Here is a 23,640-nt window from a genome sequence, read left to right on the forward strand (position 1 = left end):
AAGTTAGGAAGAGTTTGGTGAAATCGACGGCAGCTTGTTTAACTTTTTTCAAAATTCAATATTAGAAAAAGTATCTTGCAGGTTTCTGTTGCCTTGGTACATTACATCCCAAAGCCAATAGTATATCTTGAGTCTTAATGCCCTCTCATGATAACATGAATATTATGGGTCGTACATGTATGATTGATGACTCTTCTTGAGTACATAAGAAAGATTATCCATGTATGGCACTTTGGGAATACATAAAATTGATCCGTACATGTACGACCTTGGCAATGAAAGAGTTAAAGAGGAAGGGAAATGTCTACTTCAATTTGATGGTGTACTCATTTTCTAGTAGATAGAGTCCTTGTATGAGTGGGGAAAATTGAAAAGCCGCTAACCTCACTTTAAAATGGTGCAAATTGCCATGAAATTCAATACCCTTCCGGTGCAAATTTTGTCAACATTAAAAATATCCGACTACATTCTGAGAAAAGCGGGTCTTTACAATTTTGCACGGTGATGTTTTTGTTCTTTCCTTACCTTTTTTCAGTGTGACGTTTGCAACCTGACGTCATTGGATGTCAACAACTAATGGGTCTTAACATTTTCAAGGAGGAATTTTTCCTCCGTCTAAATGTCAACTTCAAGGCTGTTTTGATAGAATATCATCAAAAGTCACCACTGAACCAAAACATCCCGTACAAAAAATGTACAGACCCATTTTTCTTAGAATATGTCATAGGATTTTTTGGATGTTGACAAATTTTCCCCTGGAAGGTTACTGAATTCAGTAGCAATTTTCACCATTTTAATGTGACTTGTAATTTTTCACAACTTTTTTTAAACATCTATTCCATCATGCGTAACCCAATTGTATGCCAGCAAAAATATTACTTAAGGATTTTTGTCTAGTCCCAGTCGGGAAGCATAATTCATGTGAGTTGATGACAGTTTGTAGACTAATTATTTTGTATTGATATTTCCATTCTACCTTACTGTGCAGATTAGAAAAATAAATGTTCATACTATGGAAATGTAATTAGAGGCGATGTTTATTGGAAAATTAGGTAATATTTAAAGTGACATTTGTTTCATACCTGATATAATTATTTAACATTTTAATTATATACCTTCAGTAATATCTTTCAGAGAAAGTACAATTTACCTACTATTTTTTGGTTGTCAAGTTATGGGAAACAAGAAACTCAAGTTAATTTAAGTACTACAGGCCTGGAATTTCAATTTGAGAGGGGCACTTTCATAGGAAAATCTTAAAGTCTATGGGAAACTTCTAAAGGGGCACCAAAGCCAAGACCAGGGCCCAATTTCATAGAGCTGCTAAGCACACAAATTTGCTTAGCATGAAATTTCTTTCTGGGTAAAAACATGATTACAACCAAAATTTCCGCATGATTTTCAGGATAAGCAAACAACAGCTAAATACCAGTAACAAGCAATGAGCAACAAATGGAAATTTGGTTGGTAATCCTGTTTTAATCCATGAACAAAGTTCTTGCTTAGTAATTTTTTTATTTTTGTGCTTAGCAGCTCTATGAAGTTGGGCCCAGGGCAACAGAGGCCATGGTCTCCGTAGCCTCCGTGAAATTCCAGGACTGATAAAAAAAAGAGGAACACGTTAGTTTTATTTCTTCTAATCAACTAATTTTAAACCTGCCCAACCACTATATATTTTTTATAAGGCAAGGCATAACAATATAATTAACTGTGGATTACAATTAAGTACAAAATATATGTCTCTGCTCATATTTTAAAGTTGTCCAGGAGCTATTATGAGTAAGTCATTAAATATTTTTGGGGAAATTTAAGATTTCACAGATATCGGAGATAATATTTCACAGATATCTGAGAGATATATTCTGCTACAAAGGGTCAAAAGGTCATGAACTATTAATCTGCATCTGGGGGATAGAAGATGTAAGTTTCTAATTTTGTAGATAAGAGTAATGTGAATTTTAGAGCTTTTGCTTGTTCTTTTGAATTGATTGTTTATAATTCAGTCAACAAAAACTCTGCTCAGAGTTCACAAGTACATGTAAAACAAAATAAAACACTCTAGCGTAGACCGCTATTTGGTTCTCCACTAGAACAATATTTGATGCGTCTGTATGTCTGATTAAGAATGGTAATACTTTTATCTGTCTACTTGTATCATCACCTATTTTTTGTTTAAAGCACCGTCATCATTTTTTTTTCCAAATGCACTATCAGTAATGTTTTCAAAAGTCATTGGCACTGATTTTGCACATATCTCATCCAATCAGGCCTCAAGCTAGATATTATAAGTTATCACACAAGCGCGAGTGGAATACAGAAAAATATAGCGCTTCTGCGTCCTTGGATATGGGACGCAGACGCGCTATATTTTTTTCGTATTCCACGAGCGCGCGTGTTACAACAAATTTATCTTCCAGTCTCACGTGCAACTCGCAAAGTTTAAAATTTCAGAACGTTATTTCACGACGAAGTGCACAAAGTTTAGAACGTAATTTTTGTGGTCTAAGCGTGACGCATTGACCTTCACAATACGCACTCTGTAATAAAAAGAGAGGAAGTAGTATATAAAACAGAGGAAGTAGTATATATGTTTTTATCCCCTTGGTAGTTCGAGCAACTGATTGGTGGATTAGCGCATACTGGAAGATAAATATTGATATCAATAATATTTCATTCATCTTTTCATATTCATTCATTCATTTGTTTATTGGTGACATGGATTAAACGACAGGAATTTTTTCCTACTGCACTTTGCACAAACATTAACAGTCCTGTATGCTTCATTTTTGAAAAGGCAAGGGCACCAAGGCATTTTCTCTTTGACAAAGGGCACCCTATGAGGAAATTGTAAATTTCTACAGGAGCATTTCAAGGGCACCAAGGCAATGGCAAGGGGCAACGGAGGCAATCGCCTCCGTTGCCTCCGTGAAGTATCAGGCCTGCATTAAGTATCTCACCAAATAATCACAATATCAATACTTAAATAGCTTCTCAAGTGTAAACATTTTAACAAGAGTGCTAGATCATTTAATTTTTTTTTTTTACAAACTAGCTTTACTTGGAGGGGCGCTTCAAAATAACAATACTCGGCCACTTTTTCTACCGCATGGTTTTTTTTCCATAAATTTGTTATCTTCTGGATTGAAACTGTAAAGTCTTACAAATGACCTTCATTGGATTCTTGATTATGTTGTCAAAATTTATTGCACGCTTCAGTCCTCTTTGTGTCTTTTTCAAAGTTAAATGAAATTTGTTGGGGTTTATGATCGTGTTTTTACATAATATTCATCTAAAAATGTGCATTGCCTGGAAACTTTTTTTTATGGCATTCTTTTAATTTGATGTCAGTACTTCAATTTATTTGGAGGAGGAAATTGTTATTGCTAGTATTTTTGGTTGTCTTCATTTTTGTGAAGTCATTTTGTTCGGGTATTGAACTGTTTGTGCAACTGCACCATTTGCATGTAAAGAACCAAGGCCCAATTTTATGAAGCTGCTTAAAGGCACGTACACATTTGTTAATTGTCAAAGACCAGTGTTCACACTTGGTGTATCCCATCATAAGCATAAAATAACCAGCCTGTGAAAGTTTTGGCTCAATTGGTCATCAAAGATGCGAGAAAATGATGAAAGAAAAAACACCCTTGTTGGACGAATTTGTGTGCTTTCAGATAGGAATAAAAGACTTCTAGCTAGAAGTCTTTTAATATTTTAGTGAGAAATTACCTCTTTCTCAAAAACTACGTTACTTCAGAGGGATTCGTTTCCCACAATGTTTAATACTATCAACAGCTCTCCAATGCTCGATACCAAGTCAGTTTTTAACAAATAAACAAACCAAGAAACCAGTCATAGATTTAATGCATATATGGCATGGCGTTTCACCTGGTAAACTTATTTTTGTTGTGCTAATTATACCTCATGTTCTTAAGCAGCTCTATGAAATTGTGCCCATGGCTGTAAATAAGAAAATTATGTTTTTAATTTTGTACAGTATTGTCTTACTTTGGCGTCTTATGTTATAAACATATCTTGTATACACACATATCTTGTCATCATTATGTGTTGGTGTCATTTTTTTGTCTGGGTTAGCAGTGATATCTGTCGGGTATTTGGTGACCATTTAGTAGACCTATATGATGATGCAATTATTGACCACTTGCACAGCGCGAAAAACTTCTCCACACAATGCGCGTCCATTATTATTTTCACCATTTTGGGAGTCAATTCCTTTGTGTACATTTTGACTCCCAAAATGGCGCACAGGTTAGGAGCAGAGAAGTTTACTGAGCTTTGTGACACTCAAAAAGGTGCCAGACTATTTGTTGACCCCCAGCCTCGATTTGGGTTACATTTGGTTGGAATGATTGCATCATGATAGTGATCTACATTGAGGACTGAGGCAATAGACCAGGTACTCCAAGCATGATCAAAACGTTAACTACAATTTGCAATGTTGTAACATGCATGGAAGTTCTTAGTCTTGACCCAAGATGTCAGTGATCGATAATGGACAGTGTACAACCACATTACACTATCCACTATTGACCAGTGACGACTTGGGCTAGGATAGGAAGTAAGTGCCTGGCCTTAGTCCTGTATAGCATTTTTCATTAGGCTTTGGTTCAATCCGTATTATCCATTTTGGAGCAGTCTGTGTTTTACTGGCTTGCTCAGCATCAAATGTATACTGAAGCTGGAGTCATTCCAAGCCAAGGTTTGAAAAAGCTCCTTTTCTGGGAATCTTGTATCAGTCATTACCACAGGTGAAACATTCTGGAACAATGGTTTCAACCACTCTTGTTTTTTCTTTGTTAAATGAGCATCAAGTAATCATTTTCAAAATTGTTAATTGCCAGTGTATTCCAATGAAATATCACACACAAAAAGTTTTTAAATGGTTCTCATCGAATAAGTCATGATCGCACTTTAGTACATGTATACCCAAGGACCAGGGCCCAATTCCATGGCTCTGCTTACTGCCAAATTCTGTGCTTACAATCATCATTCTTCACTTGCGCAAGTGCAAGCGCGGAATTTCTGCGCTAGCTGTGTAAGCGTAAAATGCCTAGTTACATCGTTCAAAGTGGTCCGCTTCTTAACTTTGAATGGAAGGGGGCTTAAAGATACTAGCACCATTATAATAGTCTACTGAGGGTCAATTGCACTTATTTTTTTTCCAAAGAAACTTATCAATTGAAATTTGAATTCTTGATTTGAAAAGATAAGCAGACCTTACAGAGTGTATGTACAACTTACATTGTTTTGTTCACATTTGTCTGTTGTGTAATTCTCTTGAATTTGTTTTATTCTAAATTAATGTGTAATTGTTTGTATGTATAGTCTTCATAAAGAAAGAAATGTTCTTCTTTGTGTCGAAGAGTTAATCTCATTTTCTATATGCTTGTATAAATTTGTTCAGACCCAAAATATTACGGTTCTGGCGCAGCTAGTATAGCAGAAATAAGCAAGAGCGGTGAGCGAATACTTGACCAGAGCTGCGACGTGTAGCTCTCGAATTAACCATCTTGACCATGTTCCAGTGCATGGTTCGAAATAGTCAATCTCCCTGTGCTCTATGGTTTCTGGTTATAGTCTAGTCGGTCTAGTAGCCACCCGAACTTGCTCAATAACAAACTGGAGTTTAAAAAAAATTAAAAAAATCCTTTTTAAATTTCCGATACAAAAGTGTTGTTTTTGTGTTTGTATTTTTCTTATGTTTTTTTTTTCTCTTTTGTGTGTGTTTGTTGTCACCCAGACTATTCCCATACGCTCTGTAACTGTTTTCTAAAATATCTTTGATGTAAACAAACACATCAGATTCAGAAGAATCTGGGAAATCTTATCATTGATTATGTTGTTTCTTCCAGCTTATATAGCAAAATGAAATTTTTTTAGATGAAAATTTTTAATTAAATTGCAATTTATAGTCAAAAATATGAATTTCTTTATTTTCAAAGTCTCCTTTCACGTATGTAATTCTTCCAGGTTTTTTATTGAAATTTTTAAAAATTTTGTTTTCATCATCATCAAACCTACCTTGAAACTCCTTTTCCCATCAACTTTCCACGTCTTGAAACCCACAAGTGGCACACACTTCTTTAAAAGAACAACTATAAATATAAATATAAATAGTAGACTTGCAGGGCCAACACTCCCTCAAAAGAGATTTTACACAAGCCTACGATTTATATTTGTATCTAGAGTTATTCTTATTCTTCACAACATGCAAAGCTTCAAACACCATTTACACTTCTTAATGTTTCACTCTAACTTTTTGTCCTCCACAGAAAAAGATATGCATCTTGATATGCTGTGGAGTTCTCATTTTGGTGATAGTCATTTTGGTAGCATCTTTGGTTCCTACTTTGGGGTAAACCATCACATCACTTCTCTACTAGGAATCTACCTCCAAAGGATCTAGGAGGGGGCTACGGTGTGCACTTACCACGGGTTGCATGTCGGTTGCACTTCATAACGGGGCACAATTTCATAGAGATGCTTAAAGGCACTGGACACTTTGGTAAATGTCAAAGACCAGTATTCTCACTTGGTGTATCTCAACATATGCATAAAATAACAAACCTGTGAAAATTTGAACTCAATCGGTCGTCGAAGTTGCGAGATAATAATGGAAGAAAAAACACCCTTGTCACACAAAGTTGTTTGCTTTCAGATCCTTGATTTCTAGACCTCAAATTCTAAATCTGAGGTCTCGAAATTAAATTCGTGGAAAATTACTTCTTTCTCGAAAACTTCATTACTTCAGAGGGTGCTGTTTCTCACAAACCTGTGAACACTTGGGCTCAATTGGTCATGGAAGTTGCGATGAGAATACTTTCACAAAGAGCTAAGATTTGTCTAAACTGTGTAACACTGGTAATAACTCTTAGCAATGTGTGATGTCACACCACAAATCACTATGGTGATACTGACAACTCATCTTAAAATGAATCTTAGAGTTGTGTGAAATCAAGCACTGGTTGTTGTCGATCAAACTATCCTATTATTTTGTGGTATACTTCTACTCCGATTGGAGCCCTCTTAGGATGTCGGTTAATCCTCTGTCAGGATACCATGAAGTGACAAAGACCAACAATAGTAGCATTTTGTGCTTCACAAGAATCATTTTGAGCAACTTAGAAACATATGCAATGGGAACTTTTGGACACAAGGTGGCAGCAGACTTACCAAGTAAATCCATTGTTCCTGGTAATGTGCGAATGCTCCATAGAGTTATATATAAGAACTAGAGGGCGCACTGGTGATGCTGCTGCACAAACACGACGGGACCGCAAGGAGACACGCACGCAGCATCTGTATGCGCATTGTATATGAAGTACACCTTGGATTTTGTGTTTATTGAATGCTACGCGATGCTATTTTGTCAACTTGCACAAACACACGCTGTACGATGCTGTTTTTGTCAACTTGGAAAATGGCCGCATGCAAGCATGTCGGGCAGCGTCTATAGGCCAATGCGCCCTCTAGTTCTTATATATAACTCTATGGAATGCTCATAAATACGTAAACAAGGAAAATTTATCAGGTAAGTCTGCTGCGCCTAGTTCTCTAAAGTCTCTCAGTGTTTTGAAAGAAATGGAAATCAACTGAAACTGGATCCTCTCCTTGGTACTCTGGCGCCCTCTATGGTTGAGATGCCTTGGAGTATCAAGGTGCTATTTGAGAGATACTAAGCTTTGTGCAAACTTTCAATTTATCTGCCAAGTAATAATGGGGATTATTGAGTCCCATGGATCTTTGTTGAAGAGTTCTTTGTTGGGATCTGGCACCCTCTCAATCAGTTTTAAAAGCAACTGACAGTTTTAAGAACTGCAAATGCACAACAATAAAAAAAAACCATAAGTTTCACTGAGTATTTATTTTTGCAGTTGCAGCAGCATAACATGGCAACTTAGCAAGATAGATCTGTGCTTAGTAAATTCCTGAATATGTAACTAGATGGGCAGTACCTCTGGATACCTACTTACAAGTTTGAAAGCTTAAGAACTACTAAGCGTTTTACATTCCGCCACCTGTAGCTGTTTCAATGACATTTGTTTTGATTCAGCCACATTTGTATAAAAGTTAATTTCTCTGTAAATTGAAATGCTTGTAAATTGTGTACCTAGTCTAGACAGTAAACCAGGGCCCACTTTCATGGCACTGCTCAGCGGTGTCCTGTGTGTGATTCTTTTGGCCAAACTCGGTGCCAAGCAGAACTGCCATGAAATTTGGCTCTGAATGCTAATTATAGTGAGAATAATTGAAATTCTTTTTTAATGAGAGAATAATGGGTTATCAAAGAATGACGATTTTAATTAAATTTTCTCCTGAATCTGTCATTTCATTTGAAAGGTCTATTGACAAATCTCATACTTAATCAATCAGCTTGTGATGCTTAAAATGAAGATATGTATTTGTGGTTAAATGTGAAAGACTTTGAAGTGTAAAGCTCTCAGCAGTACAGTGTGGGACTTGTTCGGTAGTGACCACTTCACGTAGAGCAATAGTGACAGATTATTCCCTAGTCTTGGGCCAAGACTATGGTGCTTGATTCTGGATAGTGTACTACGCGCGGTTGAATCGCCAAAGCGCGCCCGTCACGGTATGATTTAGTTACGTGGACGGCTTGAAATCTAGACTACGTAGCTTGAAGAGTGCTTGCAGAGTTTAAGGCCCTAGAGGGAAGCAAAAGGGGATAAGGCCGTGTTTCCGAACCGCGCTTTGGCGATTCAACTGCGCGTAGTACACTTTCCAGAATCAAGCACCATAGTCTTGCCCCAAGACTAATTACTCCCTAGAAGATTGAGGGAAAATGATAAGTAATGTTTTAGGATTCATTTTGTACCTTTATCGGGTCAGGTCTGTATCATATCAGTCAAGTTTTTTTCAGTGCAATTACTGTTTCCATTATTGACCCCGATTCACCTGAGGTCAATAGCACAATAATCTTGGTTGCGCCATTTTGGGAGTTATTGTCCCCGTGTGTTATGTGATGCTTACTTTAGGAGTGGAAGTATTTACACGCTTATCGTAATTTCTACGTGCAATTTGGAAACACAGACATTGGGTATCAGACATTTGGTACTTTCAATTGCTTAGGCTGTGTCCGAAAGGGCGACTTTGGTTACAGCTACGGCTAGGCTACAGCTACGGCTAGATAAGATAAGATAAGATAAGATAAGATAAGAACTTTATTATCCCACACTGGGGAAATTAAAACTGGCCATGATTCAAACATGTCACGTCTGCCTATTCTTTATCACTGGCAAACTCTCTGATCTAGCCGTAGCTGACGCCAAAGTCAGAGTCTCCGTTTGCTGCCCTCTAGGGCCTTAAAGCTCCCCACTGAGTAAGACTGCAGGGATTTTGCATCTGTTCGTATTTACATGTACTTAACCCATACACGCTTGAATGAACACTGTTCCCGCCTAAGCCTCATATTGCATTTCAATAACCTTTCATCATTTACTGCAGGCATGATATTCTTCCTACTAAAGTCTGATTTCCAGGGTTTGTTCTTGCCCCTTAGAAAAGTCAGAAAAGTTGTTAGTCAATAGCTCGGCAAGTCTTTAAAAGGCTACAAGTCTTTAAAAGGCTACGCAGAGACCCATTTGTCTCAGAATGATGCCATTAGATGATTTGGTTGTTGACAAATTTTTCACTTGAAGGGTATCAAATAAAATGGCAATCTGCACTATTTTAACATTGGGTAAGGTTGCAGTTTTATATTTATTTCTCCTATCACATGATGACTCTATCTTTTGGAAATTAGTACATCACAAAATTGAATTTCCCTTCCTCTTTTAGGTAATGTCTGGCAATTCTCTAAAACTTACCCTGAGCATAGAGCTAGTGATCTGAGTGTTTCTTTTTTACACTCTTTGCTAATGTTGTTATCAGATCAAATCTTAATGTTTTCCTTTTCAATAAAAATGCCGAAATTATGCAATCATGACAAGACAGTTGTAGGGATTTGATGGCATGTTTACAATTATATTCCATTTTTATAAAGTCTGTGACTGTATTTGTAGGAGATGACAACATTGTTGGAATCTCTATTTAGTCAGAAATATTATTGAATTTTATTTTACTGGAACTGAAAATAGATGGAGATGAATCGCTTTCCAAGTTGAGGGATGACAATCTATCGGAAGTTATCTATTTTAAATTGTATTGAATCTTATTTAGCTCATAGCGAGGCTTGACTGAAAATAGTCGGGTACATGTAATGTGTGATGGTTTATCATAATGTGATGACTGCAGTGATAATTAGGTAGTGTTCAAAATAGATTACTGTGGCTATGGCTTGTGGTTATGGCTTGTGGCTATCGCTTGCAGCTGTGGCTCATGGCTATGGCTCTTGCTCATCGTATGGAGATATTTTGAACGCTAGGTGGCAGCAGACTTACCATGTCCGTAGACCCTTTCGCAAATACCATTGCGCAAGCGCAAACTGTTGAATGAGGTGCCTTGTGGGATAGATATGGATCAAATTTGATCACCAGCTAGACCACAATGCACCTAATTCCTAGCTTTACCCAGGCGCCTGATTATTTGCGAAAAAGTGTATTGTTTGCACATTACCAAAACAATCGATTTACCTGGGGTTGAATTCACAACGATTAGTCCTAACTTAGGACTAGTCCTAGGACCCTTTAGGAGTTTTTTCAAACTTGGGGTTAGTCCTGGGTTAGGACGAGTAACTTGTCCTAACTCGAGATAAGACTAGTCTCAACTCTTTGTGAAACCCACTGCTGGTAAATCTGTCGCCACCTAGCCTCCCGAAAGTCGCACATTGCTATAATTTTTATCCTGTGGTCCAATAGTTTTGACATTGCCTTTTTTGGTGAAAAGCTTGATTGGTGTAGGTTTTGTGGCCGCCAGTGTTTTGTTCCCCTGACAGGAAATTAAAATAGATATTGTGACTTCAATCAGCATTTAGGCACCAGTTAATTTGTTGTGTTAGACCAAGACCATTCTACTTATTTATTGGAAACGGAATGTGTGCAAATAGTGTATGCTCTATATATCTACTCTAGTTCAATATTAACTCATTATTAATTACACTGTATTTTTCCGATTATTGAAACAAGTTCTGCCTTAAATATGAAGAAAGCGGGCAAACAAAATCCAAGAAAAATAAAATTGTGACAAATAATGTGTAAACCAATTATGTACATTTCCTTTGTCTTTTATATGCAATTTGATTTGTTTTCTTTCGTACAGGCATATTTAACTATCATTGTTCTATTCCTCAACTTTTAGCAAATTATTTTGATACTTTATTGTGAAATGATGGTACTATAACAGAGCCACTGAATAATGTGTGGTTTTTAAGATGCTTATTAAAAGATGATTCTGATGTGTCAATGATATTGTTTATAAACTCTGTAGAATAAAATAAATGAACAAACTATTTAAAAGAAACATCATCATCATTGTCTAGAGATAATATATTGCTTGTGAATGGATTTGTTTCAGTCTTCTTTATGATCTTACTATTTATTCTATGTTCTTATTGTGTCCCCTGCGATCACATTTTATTCCCATTCTGTCTATTTTCTGTTATGGCTGAAATATTGTTTGAAGAGTTTCTGTGAGAATTCTTGAAAGATAAAAGTTCTTTCGCAACAAAAGTTTTTAATTGTCTGCAAAGTAGCACAAACAACACACTGCAGTGATAGCCCACATGGATTCTGGGTGAAATCCAAACCCAAGTCCAAAAAATCACCAGTAACCATCAAAATAGGTGCGCTGATTTTAGAGCAATGCAGTACAAAACTATAAAACCTGGCAAAGTTATATATTTTGACATTATTGCATCCATTGGTTGCTTAAGTTACTTTGTAAATGTACTTGGTTTCCCAAGATGCATTGCAGTGTGTCTTTAAGATGGGCTATTGGCTACGGCTGTGCTTTAAAGGGTTTGGTAAAACATTCAGTTTTTAAGCCCCATACCTTCTTCACTTTAAAGGAAAGAACTGTTCAAAATGCTGTTTAAAGGGATAGGAATGTTACTGAAAATGTCGAACAGGTTTATGGAAAGCAAAGTTTATTTTTTCTAGCCTAAAGAAACAGTTTCAAATTTCTAATAATTGGTAATAGAATACTTACATTCAAGTGTCTGCATCGATTCCTTGTAATAAACTAACCATTCTTATTATTATTTTTCTCTTTTTCATCCCACGTTTTCATCTTCTTTTTCTAATTTTCGTCTTCTTTTTGCCATCTTCCCCTATATAAATATCCCCCTCTTCCGACAACCGCATCCCTTCTATATATCTTCCATGTCGATGTCTTTCCTCTGTGTAGAAGCAAGTTGCGATCGGCATCTTGTGTGGGGTGATCCTCATCATCGTCATCATTGCCATCATCCTGGCGTAATAATGACGTCACCCGTAATGATGACGTCACCCGTAATGATGACGTCACCATGCTTACGTATAGAACAAACACTAAAGAGGTTGACAAACACGCACTGGGACGGTGCAGTTTATTCAGTTTGTGTTAAAGTTAGGCCTACTCATCATTCATTAGGAAGTTCATTTAGTACGAAAAGTGTAAAAAAAAATGTGTTGTACTAAATTGGGCCGTCCGAACACAGAACACCGAGAATGATAGACGTGTCAGTCTTGTGCGTTTTGGCGGTCGTAACCAATACTTATTATGGGTTTCGGTTGTTACGCCGTGTCCGAAACAGTGCTTTTGGCTACAGCTACGGCTCGATCAGTGCGTCTGTCAGACGGGCGCGATGTTTCCAAAGGTGCCGTTTTGGACAATGACAGAAACAGTCATTTTTGTTGCGACCGCCAAAACGTGCCCCTGATCGCGAATTTGGCTGTGTCACTGAAAAACAAAAACAAACAACTTTGTTTCTGATACAGTGTGCTCTTAATCTCCCTTGAAATTACGGGAGTTGTTTTTATTAAGTTATAAGAAAAAACAATATTGTTTAATATTTTTGAAGTTTGCCTTTTGTTTCTTATTGTTTGAGAACAAAACTGATCAGTGAAACAATTATTTGCTTAATAAATATCTGTCACTTACATTGTTCACTGCCTTTTGTTTTTTATTGTTTGACAACAAAACTGATCGGTGAAACAATGACTTGTTTAATACATATCTGTCACTTCGTTGCTAACTGATGTTGTTTTAGTTTGGTTCGTCTCTTAACTTCTGTGGAAAACACTGAAACAATTATGATTTAGTTGAGATGTGCACAAAATATCCTCAATTTGTATTTAATTATGGAATAAAGATTTGGGTATTGTATTTATATTTATAGAATTATAATGGTAACTTTACAGTGCATGTTCGGAGAAGAAGAAAAAAGACAAACACGACTTTTATGTGGTTGTGTTTCGGTTAGCGGTAACATCGCGTGATATCGTCAATTTTTGCTTGAATGATTAGAATTTAGCTTCTATCCTGTTTTGTTCCGAAAGATCTTATCTTGCCACTGCCCCGAGGGCGAACACTTTTTTTTATTTTTTTTACAAACAGTTATTTCCAAGGGGACGTAAGTAAGTGGGACTGGGGAACAGTTCACTCTCCCCGATGACAGCCCCCCATTGTGGATTGGTAACTGCCAGTTAGATAGCCTAAATATTACATTTAACTATAGTTTTGGTTTTTTAGTGACAGTTGTTCCATTTTGGTTTTACACCAACCAGACTTCTTGTTATATTATACAAAGCAGTAGATTACATTTTAAAATGGCAATCGATGCGCTTGTCCAGGCCCCAAGGGGTGGGGGGGGGGGGATGAATACGACAAAACATTATTTCGGAGGGGAGAATGAGGTTTAGGGTGGGAGAAGGATGTACCCCTCTCTCTGAAGTTTGTGAAAATAAATGCCAAGTTCAAACCATTTGGAGCGCAATTATTGCGATTTGATGTTTGGTTGTATCTATTGGAAAAAAAACCATTTGCAGCTTTGTATAATTTTATGCCCATACGGCGGCATATGCCGCCTACTGCCTTCTTACATCGTTGTATGTTAATTATGAAAGATAATTTAATGATCATAAACAGCCAATGAAACAAACTTTTTGCTACGTGTGTTATTCGTAAGTTGCACAATGCATGCAGAATTTAAAACTTATTGTTATCTTGATTATACTGAATCTGCATGCAGCAGGTGTACTATTAACTCCATTAACCATAGCAACCAGTGCTAAATGCTAATATTATTCAAAAAATACTTTTACAAAAAGTGAAGTCTCTCATCCTGGAGAAACCATTAAAATATATTTTCAGGTCACTAGACATCAGATTCCTTTAAACTTCTGGCAGGTCAGCTGTTTGGGATTTTCGCCGAACCCCATAGGGGAAAAAACGAACAAATGAATGTCTGCCAGTTTTTATGAGGCTCTCCTCAAAATTCCCGAGTACAGGAACAACTTTGAACCCCAAATTTATCCAATCTCCCCAAAAGTTGAAACAGAAACCCCAGGTTTGTATAGATTGATTGCTGCAAGACGTGTTTTGCGGCCAGCCTGCAGGAATATGAAATAGCGCCCTCAAGCGGTATTGTCCAACGAGTGAGAGTATTAGATCCTTTAATGGGGAAAACTAGGCACCTTTTCCAAGCAGCTGACCTGCCAAACATTGAAAAGAAATCTGAAGATAAGTTGTATTTCCTGCACGGTTGTGTATTTCTTTACAACAAGTCTTCTTCCTAAAATTCAAAAACAAATGGGGGTACTTTCCATATACATTGACAACGACCCCCCCCCCCCCCCCCCCCGGGCCCCCCGAAGAAAAAGCAGAAGAAACTTATTACCGGGCGCAAGCACAGACAAGGCTGCCAATAATACAAATTTATGACGGAAATTTCACATTGTCAATGGCAAAAATAGCAACGCCAAAAAATGGGATTTGCTGAATAAATGGAGACCAAGAACAAAACAGAAAAGGAAAATGTCTCCAAGGGGAATTATATAAAGACTCTGGGGTGCTCTCATAGAGTTATATATAAGAACTAGAGAGCGCACTTGCCTATATACGCGCCCCGGCATGCGCACAGGCGCTTGTCATCTTGCGGTCCCGTGGCGTTTGTGCATGAAGCATCACTCGTTCGCCCTCTCGTTCTTATATATAACTCTATGGGTGCTCTACAACTTTAATTTTGTGTCAACGTCTATAAATATGTACGGTTTTTACCAAAGACAGAAAAAAACAAAGATGTCTCCCCAGTGTTGCACGAAAATAGAATGTGCGTCCACACCAGTGTTCATATGAGGTGAGTAAACTCGTCGGCAAACATTTTGGAATTTCTTTGTGACGTCAAAGTCTGCTTCACCACGTCAATTAGTTGCATCACTGACTTTTTAACAAAGAGTTGTGGGCCGCGCCTGATGAACGACCCCTGAATTTGCAATGCATGAATAATCCACAATAATGTTTCTGTGTCAGACTGGATAAATCCCGCGAGCCCGATGGGGATAGTGGGTGTTCCCACGCATTGGTCTATTTTATAACCACTTTTTAACTCCATTTTACTTTGACACTCTATTTTCCGCATTTTGTAAATAATAATTGTTCTGAGCCCGCACATTATAAAGACCGTATGAGTTTTTATGCAACTCCACAGCGGGTGTGGTCCCATCCATAGAGAAAGTTTTGGTATGTGTGTCACATGCAATAATGTCCCCAATGCAATACTATCCGGAGGACAGTATTGCATAAATTATGCAATAATGTCCGCCGGACGCTGCTGTATAATGCAATTGTGTCCGCCCGGACACATTTGCATATGCAGTTGTGTCCGCCCCCGTGCAAAACCGTCTTGCAGTAAATCAAACGCCCGTGGCCGACGGAACACGTTTGCCATCTTTTTTACAAGCTAACTAAGTAAGTGCATGTCACGAATAACATGGGCAATTTTCGGCCGTTGGGTATTCGCTGCAATCATAAAATACGTGAATATTCATGCTGCATTACGTAGGTTCAGTGCATGCACGCTCACTTTTACGCGCGCACATAGTCATGTACCATGTCCACTGGACGGTTTTTGCATAGCCCCGGACACGATTGCATATGCAAAAGTGTCCGGAGCGGACAGTATTGCACGGTAGACATAATTGCATCTGACAGGGGCCATGCCTGATCACCCTAGTATAGCGGGCACCGATGGGAATTACTTTTACAGCTTAGATGCTGATTGTTTCGTCTTTGCTCTATATGGTTGGATCATGGAGATAGAAATACATTGTTGAATGGTTTGAATTTACAATTGAATATTAACGAGTGTACTGTTTATGAAGGACACAGCCTATAGCCTATGGTAAAGTGAACATTAACAAGTAAAACGGACATTTGCTACGAAGCAAAATTATTTCATGATAAAATTGAGTCTCTTGCGTCATCGTAAAAAAAAGAAAACTCTGGAGCAAAGAGAGATGATGTAACACTCCCTCCTATAGATTTTTCGGCGCTAGAAAACTGCAAATCATAGCCTAACTCTTGCTGTTTCGGCAAACACTTTCTAAAGACCAAGGTCATTCACTTTGATATTTTTGGAGATGTGCCAATGCTTGGTACTAGGCCACGTGTATTTGGCCTATATTTACCCACTGGAGACATGTGGAAACGCATTATTAATTCGTGGACGCATCTTGGAGATAGAGAGAGCTTAGAGCGATGATTATTTACTGATGCAGTAAGTCACATTTAGTTTTGTTTCATGTTTTTAGGAAGCAAAAGGTATATGTATTTTCAATTAATATTTTACCAAATAGTTTAACTGCAACATCTCTAAATATTCAATCTTTCCAATTAGATTCGATAAAACAAACAACGACTGATAGTACATTATTATTTCTACCTCCACGATATAAATGGAAGTCCCTATTTACTATTTTCAAGAATGTCCCCTACACACCCTCGCGGCAATTAATTGACGTCATTTACTGGGCACTATGGCCCTCTCTTATTGGACGAATGAGATAATGACGAGCGCGTGCTAAAAACTGACCAATCAGAAAAAGCCACACGGAAATTTCAGGCAACCCCGTGTTGATAAGTGCATGCTGGGATGGATAGCCCCTGTGCGTAGTAATGTCGCAGTAAACCAAACGTGCACTTGTAATGTATTGTACGTACATTTGTATGTATGTACATACGACGTGAGGTGTGTGACAAAAATTACCATACACATTCTGTACACGAGTTCGGCTGGCAAGGTTGTGACTGTGAGAACCGAAATGTACCGGTTTGGGAGGCTCATTTTAACGTGAAATTTACCTTCTTTGCACATCAGGGTTGAGAAAGGGAATTGAGAGTCTTGCGGACAGGAGACACGGCGACCGTCATATAGGAGGTTTGTAGATTAAATTACGCTGGTAAATGTTTTGAAATGTGTGGTTTTTATTTTTGCCGGTACCGTAAACAAAATGTTGCGTTTTGTAAGAATGATAGTGGTGCGATCATGCGATAGTGACCCATTTTACGGTACTATCTCACGCATCATGAAAATACTACGTGTTCTAATAATCGTATGTTTGAAATGGTGACCGTTTGAAACATGTGCTGTGGCAGTGTGGGTCGTGTGTATCATTCAACATGACGACCCGAGGCTTATGAATGTGTTGGTTTGCACCGACTGCCAAGTCTAGAGTCGTCGTGCTAGAACCAGTACTGGCCAGAACTGCAATTTTAACTTGCACTATTTGTAAATTTAAAGAGCACCACGCACATGTGTCCACCAACTGTGACACCGCACACAAAACCCTCGTTTAGTTGCTGAAGTGACTGAAAGGCGTTTAGGAGTACCGGCATAGATGTAGATGTAGAACTGAAACTCGTTACTTTTTAATTCTACACATCCTCCTATTTTTGTTGGCCTTGTTGTGGGCTAACTTGTATGAATTACATAAAGCCAAAAAGGAAAAAAAATTAGCTTCTTACCCAAGGCTTGTTCCGGTCCTACTACTTGCCGTCAACTCGCCGACTTGCCGTCAACTCGCCGTCAACTCATTTTTGTGCCGTCAACTCATTAAATTTACATGAAAAATTTATAAATGGGACACAGAAGTGTTAAGTCTGGGCTAAACTACATATTTCTCATGGTTTTCGGTAAAAATTCATTCACAAAAACGACTTTGTGTTGATAAAAAAAGTACCAATGATTGACATCTTGGGCCAAGACTAATCAATGTGAAAAAGCAAGATGGCGGCCGACGGTTTTGCTGTTTCGAGAAAAAAAATTCACGAGAAAAAAACTCAATTTTTATTCCGAAATATGACCTAAAACTTTCGCGAATTCTCTTTGAGCTGATACTTTACAGTTCTATGCTTCTTTTGTGAATTTTAAATGTATATTGGAGGAGTTGACGGCGAGTTGACGGCGCAAGTGAGTTGACGGCGAGTTGACGGCAAGTAGTAGGACCCGCTTGTTTATTATTTTTAAAAGCATTATTGATAACATTTTGAAGGCCTATGATTTTGTATTGGGGTCTTTGTAATTTATTATTCTATTCTAAACACAAACTCTTTGTTTTTCCCCCCAGGATAGGTTTTACATCTCAACACACTAAAGAGAAATAATAATGGAATTGCCACACATTAAAAGTGTAGCTGAAACGCTGCAGTTTTTCGGAACGAAAGAAGCTCAGGGATTGACACAAGCCCAAGTCAAAGTAGCCCAGGAAAAATATGGCCCCAATGGTAAGCAGATTTGCTGGACTACTTAGTCTTTTTTTCTGTATATAGAATAAAATCAAATTTTGTTGTCGTTAATAATAAGGAAAGACATTGTAGAATATCAAAGCTGTCAACAATATTTCCATTTATTCAACAGGTCATTATAGTTGGTTAGCACTATGCATCAGAAAGTCTTGTGTTTTTCAATAAAATGACCGTCACAAAAGTAAGACCACAAACATATTTCTCTGATTGACAAAAAAACAAATAATGTCAATGGTTTTCAAAAGGTTTGACGTGTTTCAACCTGTGATTGGTTGTGGTGTTTTTTTTATATACTGTAAAACAAACCAAAACAAATTCATTGAGCTGGAAGTCATTTGAAATTAAATTTTGTGTTCATCTAGTTTGATTGATTTTTTATATTTCTGGGCAAGGTGAACCTTTCAGTTTAAGGAAAAACCAATGTTCCACCTCAGCCTTGCCCTCTGCACATTTTACAATTGTAACTGTATGTTTTATTGTCTAAATAAATTTTTGTTTGTCTTGTGCAATGTATTTCATCTGAATGTATTGACAGATGTGGAGTGAACTAGATTGTAATAATATTTACTCTAAAACTCCATTGGATTTAAAAATTTTGATAATTTCTCTCTTTTTCTCTTTTATATAAACCACTTCCTTGGATCAACAGAGCTACCAGCAGAAGAAAGTAAGTTGCATCTCTTCTCATTATTTTTTTAATTATAGCATCTCAATTGATTTGTCATCTATTACAATTCAAAGAGCAAACATTATTCAAAGCATTCCTAAAATCATAAAGACGCACAATCTAAAATGCTTTGAATGGTCTTTAAAACATGTACCCTTTGTATGTAAAGATATAGTGAGCTTGGTAATGCGCTTGTGTTGCCTTTAATGCACAGTAAATTTGCACAGTAAACCAGGCATGTGTTTTACCAGGTTTTTTTCATGACATCAGGATTTTTCTCAAAATCATCTTGAGCCTTCCCAGTTTCTTGAAAGAAGTGAAACAATCACCAAAGGGAGAAAGAAGTAGTCCACATTGTGTCTTAACTGGTGATGCATTAAATCTGTAAAACCTCCTGAATTGTAAACTCTGGGAGGATTTGTGTCAATAATAAACAGCCATGCAACTTTTTAGCTGATCAGATAATTTCTTCTTTTTCTTTTCACAACGGTGCCATAGAAAACGGAAAAACACTGTACAATTTAAGTGTGATCAGCCATTTCCTTTTTTTGCAATTAGAAAGTTGCTTGTCTGAATTAATGGGAACTCATGCCTGAAAGCCATTTTCAGGAGTTTAAAAATTCATCAAATCTCATCCCTTGGTAACACTCCAGGAAGCTAACTCTCAAACAAGCAAAACCAAGGTTTCTTGGTGTGATGACGCACTAGCAGCAATATACAATTATTTATAATGATGTGTATTTTCTTTTCTAATTGTCAAAAGGAAAACCTCTCTGGCAGCTTGTTTTAGAACAGTTTGATGATCTTTTGGTTAAAATCTTACTTCTAGCAGCTGTAATATCATTTGTAAGTATCAATCATGTTTTCTTTTTTTATTTTCATTACTTCATTCTGTTTCCTGTGAAGAGTCTGTCAAGTGAAGACTGACAATTTAAATTGGACACAGTATTTGGTCTTGTTCAAATTTAATCTGACATGCCTAAGATTCAAATACAACTGACTAATTATTACAAATCCCATCTTTCATGAAACTAAATAAGCTATGCATACCTTCCTGTTAGAATCCCCTATGAATACATGTAGGCCCTGGTGAAGCCAGAAATGTTTGCATTCAAATTGAGGCAGGTAGCAATATAAGCAGGCACTTGCAATGGGCATTACTTGTCAATAGGCCTACTTCTCAGGGAACCAGACTGATAGCCATGACATTGCATCAGATCCTTGTGGGTGCAGGTCATAAAATAAAACACTACAGCACCAGTTTTACCGGCACCAGCTGTATAACGTCAATGAAACCCCTAATCCGTGTTATGCTTGGCGTAAGTGCAAGGATCAAATGCACTACACTTCTTTATGTCGGTGTTTGTGACAACACACTTAAAGGATGAACAAAATGGGCAGACGCTCAGCGACGGGTAAACATGTAAAAGTACACTGGTCTGAATCATCTGAATTCCTTTATTTAAGGTTCATTGAAACTGGGTTGGACCAGACTGTGGGGTTGACATTTAGTTTTTGGTCTGGAAGAGAGAAACAGTCTTTTTTAAAGGTGGTGAGGATGGCATGATGTGCGTCACAGCACATTGAGTGTTGTCGGAGGTTGGATGATTCAGCTGCGATGAGAAGTTCTTGCCAAGGGATCAAAGTGAAACGAGGCTCGTCTTCATGGTCTTAGATACTCAAAAACATTCCTTGGGTGGATCTCGGTGGAATTTCCTCACTATGGACTTCCAAGCAGACATCGTCAACTGTTGTAAAATATGCATTATTTGACGTATAAAAAACCCCAAAGAAACACAAGCAACATTTTAAATCAAAGCAAAGATTGTAAGCAGAATAAATGTATTTTCATAAAAACGATTTTCATGGAAAGGCAGTAATCAGTCAAAGAGAAAAGTGTCCCTAAAACTGTCTTAACTCTGTGAAGAAGCATCATTGTGGTGTTTTATTTGATCAATGATCAATCTTTGGAAATGGAAGGATGGCACTGAAGAATTTTCTTCTTTAGCATAGCAAAATGTTACGCTAATTTGACCAGTTGGTGTTAACAAAAATATCATAATTTGCTACTCAGTTATTAGCATTTAGTGTTTAGTGTGTACAACAAATTTTCACTCCAAGTATTTGCTATAGATGCAAACTTGCTTGATGAAATCATTCCCTGGGTGATGTTTTAAAATGTTTGCCGGTGATCATGATCAAATGAGCAAGGCCCATCAGTCATCTGCAGTGTCAGTCGTTGGACCCGTTTACTACAGTTGTATTATTTGTTTTTCTTCGACTGACGTCTTGCCGTGGGCTTTGTACATGTTTGATGCAACACATGAGTGTGCAACAATTGTTTGCACTGCACTTACACAGCTGTAACTTCATCATGATGACGACGTACTAACCGAATTTAAAGATGCTGACGTATCACACACTTGAGAATCCACAATTTTAAACGTTCTTCCAAAAAAACTTTACTGTCATGTGCTATAACTTGAGGAGATGGTGCTTCTGAATTGGGAGGTTTTTTGAGAAAATAATAAATTGGATAGAATGTCATCAACACCAGACACAAATACACTTGTCGGACTTGAATTTCTTGGGAAGACTCAAACCCATCATGAAGGGACCTGGTTGCTTGACTCTCAATCCTTGACATTTACCCGTAGCTGCCGCTGCTAGCGTGGTGTTAAGTGATACCGAACCGCTGGAGTCCACCATGCACTTAAGTGACATTTAAATCCCAGGCCAAATGGAATCCTGAAAATGTCCAGAAAAAAATGTCTGGTATGGAAAAATCAGAGTTGGTTTTTCTGTCTTGGCTTTTTCTTCTTCTTTTTTTCCGGTGATGGGCATGAATGAGATAGGGTTTGAGTTTTATGTTTGTTTAATGTCTTTAAGCTTGATTAGTCGTGAAGAGCAACTGATGTCAATCACAGAGCTCTAAACAATGTGTGTACAGTAAGCCCCTGTCTCTCCTTGATTGGTATTTCAGTTGACGAGATGTAATATAATCTATAAAATCAATCTGCATGGATACATCTACAAGAGCATCCATTGTAATTTGAAGATGTCAAATCTAAAAGCTATTAGGATAGATCATGAATTAATTTCATACTTGGGGTACTTACGAGTTTGACCTTAATTTGGTTATGGTATATGATGCCCGCAAACAAAACCTGTGGTCTCTGTACTGCACTGATACAAAAATATGCATTATCAGTGATGATGTACATGTGGCAAGTTAATAAAGTCTTGCTGAAGTTCAAGCCTGATATTTAATTTTTTTAAATTTTTATAACTTTGTATAGAACTTTTAAGGAAAGGCTCAGGGCATTGAAACAAGTGCTGTAGGGGCATAGGTATTGTGGGTTAGTTTGAGGCCTGACCTCTAGTTGTAAATGTCTCGCCTCAATGGCAAGGTAGACAAGGCTAGCACATGTGTGTACAGTTAGTGATTTTATTTACTCCTGGGTCTCTTGTCTCTCATATAACATTGTGTGAATTTCACATTTGTGATGGTGTAATTTTCCAAGCTCAATTAGTGTATCGTGTGAATCTGCTCAGTGTGCAATTAGCACCCTGTGTATGATAGTGAGAGATGGGGGGGGGGGTCCTTGTTTTGTTTCATGTTCTTCTGATGTCATTAGGATTTAGGGTTCTGATGATGAAGTCTTGACCATGAAGAAAGAAAGGAAGTCCATTAATTACATGGAACAGCTTTTTATCATGATAACCATGAACATGTGGTCATAAGACTGACGTTTTTACAATTATGTTACAAAGTATTGGGATTAATGTGTCTTTTGTTATAAATGTAAAGAATAGCCCAAAAACCATTGACAAAAAAACATTAATGAAATGTTTCAGATTAGAATTTCCAAAGTTGATTTACATGTTTTACATAGGCCTACGAGCAATTTTAATAGTCATTTTTTTAAAGTGTCATGTTGATGTATTGTGCACTGTTAAATGTGGACTGTTAAATTGTTATGGTGTGGTGCATACATTGTATAATGCATAATGTATTCTATTGAAATGTGGCCGTGGTTAAAAAATAGCCAGTGGTGACGTTTTTTAACTTGCAAACATAATACATACTATAATACTACAACACTGTACACATGTGTAAACTTAATGGGTGTTGTTTTTCTATGCATAATATTGATAATGTGTCATGTAACGAAATGAGACTAACCCGTTGTGATGCTGGGAGTATCTGGGGAATTAAACTCCTAAATTAGTTAATGCATGGAGTTTTGCATTTCAGGTCAGTTTGAAGGATAGTG

At 37.4% G+C, this 23,640-nt stretch overlaps 1 protein-coding gene across 4 annotated transcripts in view; it reads left to right on the forward strand.

Moving 5' to 3' along the window:
* The first annotated feature begins 17,113 nt into the window (after nucleotides 1-17,113).
* The window catches only part of LOC117290094 (calcium-transporting ATPase sarcoplasmic/endoplasmic reticulum type-like), a 79,094-nt gene continuing 72,567 nt past the window's right edge, over nucleotides 17,114-23,640 (forward strand). For 2 of the 4 annotated variants that reach the window (XM_033771347.1, XM_033771345.1), the window contains exons 1-4: nucleotides 17,114-17,329; nucleotides 18,519-18,675; nucleotides 19,346-19,363; nucleotides 20,127-20,209. In XM_033771347.1, coding sequence (XP_033627238.1) covers nucleotides 18,558-18,675; nucleotides 19,346-19,363; nucleotides 20,127-20,209 — 219 coding nt within the window. In that variant the 5' untranslated portion in view covers nucleotides 17,114-17,329; nucleotides 18,519-18,557. The remainder of the gene's footprint in view (nucleotides 17,330-18,518; nucleotides 18,676-19,345; nucleotides 19,364-20,126; nucleotides 20,210-23,640) is intronic. The other 2 variants (XM_033771346.1, XM_033771348.1) reach the window with 2 other exon arrangements.

This window comes from Asterias rubens, chromosome 5 (assembly GCF_902459465.1).
Source record: "Asterias rubens chromosome 5, eAstRub1.3, whole genome shotgun sequence".
NCBI lineage: Eukaryota > Metazoa > Echinodermata > Asteroidea > Forcipulatida > Asteriidae > Asterias > Asterias rubens.